The following is a 4,813-nucleotide window of genomic DNA, read 5'->3' as shown; positions in this document are numbered from 1 at the left end:
CTGACCCTTCCTCTCTCTCAGCCTCGGGGTAGAATCTCGGTCCCTCTGATAATATCTTCACTATCCTCACTTTAATAAATATTCTTATCTCATCTCTTATCTTATATTTCACTACCTCTTTATTTTTCATCATTTTCAAATAATTTTTTTTTAGCTTAGGTTAGGTTAGGTTAACGTAGGTTGAGATTCTCTAGGTAATCGGACTATAATAAATAATCTTATATAAAATAATCCTTATACCTTTATATATGAATTATTATATAAACAAATACTATACATGGGGGAAAACACTATTTTACACCTTATTTTACACCCTATTTTACATCTTATTTAAACCGTATTTTACACCATATTTTACACTTATTTTAAACCATATTTTACACCATATTCTACACAATATTTTACGCCTTATTCTACACCTTATTTTACCTGTGATGCAACTCAAGATCTTTTGTATATAAATCCTCCTTAAAACACATTGACTATAAAAGCCGATTTATAGGCTATTATGGAGTAAGTAGTCATCAATATCTTGCTATAGGATTTGTTGATAGGATTTATGGGCGTAAATCCTATATAGCTTTAGCGTGTGAAGGCAGACTTGTGGGAGTATGATGATATAATGTAGTTTTCCCTGCAGTGTTTAGATAGCTTATAGAAAATGGGGTCTTGGTTTAAATGTAAGTTTGTTCAGTGTAGAGTAAATATTTTTTTTTTTTGTAGATTTCATTTATTTTATTCAATAAGTAACTAATTTTGGCTTCTTCATTCTTGTTATTTCATTATGTTAGTAATTAATTCTGGTTACTCACATACTATTCTGCATTCAACTCATTCTCAGCTCATTCTGACTTCACATGATTAAATTTCTACTAAAAAAAACAACTCAGTCATTTTCAAAGGAATTTTATTTGTATGAGATAGAAGCATTAAACAGAGACAGACAGACAGACAGACAGACAGACAGACAGACAGACAGACAGACAGACAGATAGATAGATAGATAGATAGACAGGACAGACAGACAGACAGACAGACAGACAGACAGACAGACAGACAGATAGAAAGATAGATAGATAGATAGACAGACAGACAGACAGACAGACAGACAGACAGACAGAGAGTAGCTCACGTCCACAAGTGGCAGCAGACGTTAGGAGCAATAAAACCCACACCAGAAAGTCCTTAGAGTGAGTAATAACGAGGTTAAGTTAGTAATAACGAGGTTAAGTTAGTAATAACGAGGTTAAGTTAGAATTAAAGATCTGTTAAACTTTATCGTACGGTAAACAGACTAACAGACAGAAAGGCTAGCAGACATATCTACTAACAGACAGACAGACAGATAGATAGATGTACTAACGAATTAATAGACACACCAACTAACAGACACACAAACTAACAGACACACTAACTAACAGACACACTAACAGACACACTAACTAACAGACACACTAACTAACAGACACACTAACAGACACACTAACTAACAGACACACCAACAGACACACACCAACAGACACACCAACAGACACACCAACAGACACAGACTAAAAATATAGACGATTGCTATATAAGAGTCCCCATTTATTTAAACCAAGATATAAAAGAAATAATTGGAAATAAATGTTTTTTTGGGGGAGTCTAACTTATTTTTGCTCGGCAGCCCTGAAACTGAACCTGAATTTACGTATTATTGCTGCTAGTTTGGTTAGGTTAGGTTAGGTTAGGTTAGGTTAGTTATAGTTAGGTTAGGATAGTTATGGTTTGATTTGGTTAGGTTAGTTTTTAGTAGGATAGGATAGTTATGGTTAGGTTAGGTTGTTACACATTGGTTACACAGAACTAGGGGCTTCTTTTAATGGTTAGCTTCAAGGAGGTGGGCATGTTTGGACTGGTGCCTGGCAGGACTGGGGGCATGTCTGGACTGGCGCCTGGCAAGACTGGGGCATGTCTGGACTGGTGCCTGGCAGGACTGGGGGCATGTCTGGACTGGCGCCTGGCAGGACTGGGGGCATGTGCCGGACTGGCGCCTGCCAAGACTGGGGGCATGTCTGGACTGGTGCCTGGCAGGAACGGGGCATTCGGACTGGTGCCCAGGCATGAGAGATGTCTGACTCGGTGCCTGGCAGGACTGGGGGCATGTCTGGACTGGTGCCTGGCAGGACTGGGGAATGTCTGGACTGGTGCCTGGCAGGACTGGGGAATTTCTGGACTGCGCCTGCAGGACTGGGGAATGTCTGGACTGGTGCCTGGCAGGACTGGGGGCATGTCTGAACTGGTGCCTGGCAGGACTGGGAGCGTCTGACTGGTGCCTGCAGGACTGGGGCATGTCTGGACTGGTCGGTAGACTTGGGGCATGTCTGACTGGTGCCTGGCAGGACTGGGGAATGTCTGGACTGGTGCCTGGCAGGACTGGGGGAATGTCTACTGGTGCCTGGCAGGACTGGGGGAATGTCTGACTGGTGCCTGGCAGGACTGGGGACGCCATCTGTTCTGTCAGTAAATTAACTAACTGTTCCTCTCGTCTACCATCTGTTCTGACTCATTGCTTTCCCTCCCTCCTTCCCTCCCTACCCATCCCTCTTCCCCCCATCCCTCTTTCCTCCCCATCCCTCTTCCCCTTTACACTCACTCCCTTACACTCTCCCCATCTCCTACACTTCACCCCTCCCCTGCCTTCAAAACTCTCCCTATTTCGTCCCATCAGAATTCACCACACACCTTCCTACCACACTTCACCACACCACCACACCTTTTCCTCTCTCACATACCACACCTAGACCCTTTTCAACACACTCTTGCCTCTTTTTTTTCACACACCTCTACCATACATCTCACCACAACACATCCCTCCCACACATACCTCTTCCTCACCTTATCACACCACATCTCTCCCACAAACACCCTCTTCCCCACACATCCTTTCCTTCACCTCACCCCACCACACCCATCCCACAAAACCCTCTCCCTCCCCACACACACCACCATCCCACCACAGACCCCTCCTCACTATTAACTTGCCCACTTCCGACGATTGCTGACTTTACGACACACAAACTGCAAAACTATCACCGCTGAACCTCACCCACTTCCCCCCTCACCTCACAGTCATGCACCAGATTTTAACTCGTCCTCTTCGTAACTTAAATAAAAGAAAATAATTGTAGTCGAGTCTTAGAGCAAATTCGACGCCATTTATACGTAGATTTTGTGTTGATGAACGAGATGCATTATTGAACAGCTACAGAGAGAAGGGAAGTCTTAACATACGATGCTTTGTGGATGTGGACGTTGGACATGTGGAAACTTTTGATGGGAGATTAGAGGGATTATGGCCGCTGATTGGTGAATCTCTTACTTCCAGACTGTGTCCCGGCGCCCTAACCTCCATCATCCGGGTTTCGAGCTGTTCGTATCATAAAAAAATCTTTATAACTGATGGTGTGAATATTAATTAACTGGTACACTCATGCTGTACAGATTAATGAATGTTTCTCAAAGCTTTACACCATCAAACTGGAGATAAGAAAACAATAACTCATTTTTTTTTAATCTACCAAAAATTATTTCTCATATGTAACTGAAGGTAAAGGAAATTATTTAAAGGTTAGTTATTTGAGATACGACACGAAATTGACCAAAAAAAAATCCTTGTCTACTGTTTTCTGATTCATTTGTTTCTTCACGTGATTGTTTTGATTTATTTGTTTCTTCACGTCATTGCTTCTTTGATTTATTTGTTTCTTCACGTCATTGCTTCTTTGATTTATTTGTTTCTTCACGTCATTGCTTCTTTGATTTATTTGTTTCTTCACGTCATTGCTTCTTTGATTTATTTGTTTCTTCACGTCATTGCTTCTTTGATTCATTTGAGTCTTCACGTCAACAGTTAGTCATTGTTTGTGAGTCATTTACTTCTTCACGTCAACAGTTAACCTGGAGGGAATACAGACTGGCTGGGAGTCAGTTCAGGAGGTATTACTTAACGTTGTCTGGTGGTAACTGAGACTTAGTGAACGGCACTGAATTAATTAAAGCCTCGAGGGTGATTCACTTGTAAACATTAAAACAATAACAATGATAATGAAGGCTGTTGTATTATTTTACGAGGTACACACACACACACACACACACACACACACACACACACAGTCTACCAACCAACAACCAGAACAAATTAATACTTAGAAATAAACAAACTGGCAGACAAACAAACGGAGAGTCAGACAAACAGATCAAACAGACAAACAGTGATCACAGCAACACAATGACTGCAGCAATAGAAGGAAACTCTCCGTGTGATGGCGAGAGATTTTCAATTTAATTTTGTGTGGCAAAACAAACTATCTCTAGGAGCTATTTAGACCTGTCCCAGCCCCTGTGAACCTCCTGGGAAGCACCCACACACCTGCTGGGGGAGAACTCACACCCTGCTGGGGGCACTCACACACCCTGGGAGCACTACACACACCCTGCTGGGGAGCACTACACACTCCTGCTGGGGGAGTACCTTACACACTCCTGCTGGGGGAGTACCTTACACACTCCTGCTGGGGGAGTACCTTACACACTCCTGCTGGGGGAGTACCCACACTCCTGCTGGGAGTCCTCATACTACTATACTACTCCTTGTGGGGGAATATTTGTGGATGTCTGTGTGGATTCTTGGGTATCTGTCTGTCTATCTAAGTGTCTGTCTATTAATGTCTGTCTATCTAAGTGTCTGTCTATCTAAGTGTCTGTCTGTATTTGCCTGTGTGTCAATAAACTTCTCCTCGTCTGATCTATTTACATACTGGGTGGTGAGTGA

General features: G+C 42.4%; 1 protein-coding gene across 1 annotated transcript; it reads right to left on the bottom strand.

The window, feature by feature from the left end:
- Window positions 1-1,858: 1,858 nt before the first annotated feature.
- LOC121874162 (synapsin-1-like) lies at window positions 1,859-2,491 on the bottom strand. Its single transcript, XM_042378146.1, has one exon. It carries the CDS (start codon window positions 2,489-2,491, stop codon window positions 1,859-1,861), a length of 633 nt encoding a protein of 210 aa, XP_042234080.1.
- Window positions 2,492-4,813: the final 2,322 nt, after the last annotated feature.

This window comes from Homarus americanus, unplaced genomic scaffold, assembly GCF_018991925.1.
Source record: "Homarus americanus isolate GMGI-L3 unplaced genomic scaffold, GMGI_Hamer_2.0 scaffold49667, whole genome shotgun sequence".
In the NCBI taxonomy this organism is placed as follows: Eukaryota; Metazoa; Arthropoda; class Malacostraca; order Decapoda; family Nephropidae; genus Homarus; species Homarus americanus.
The sequence above is the reverse complement of the archived record's forward strand: the minus strand, read 5'-3'. Positions and strand labels throughout refer to the sequence as shown.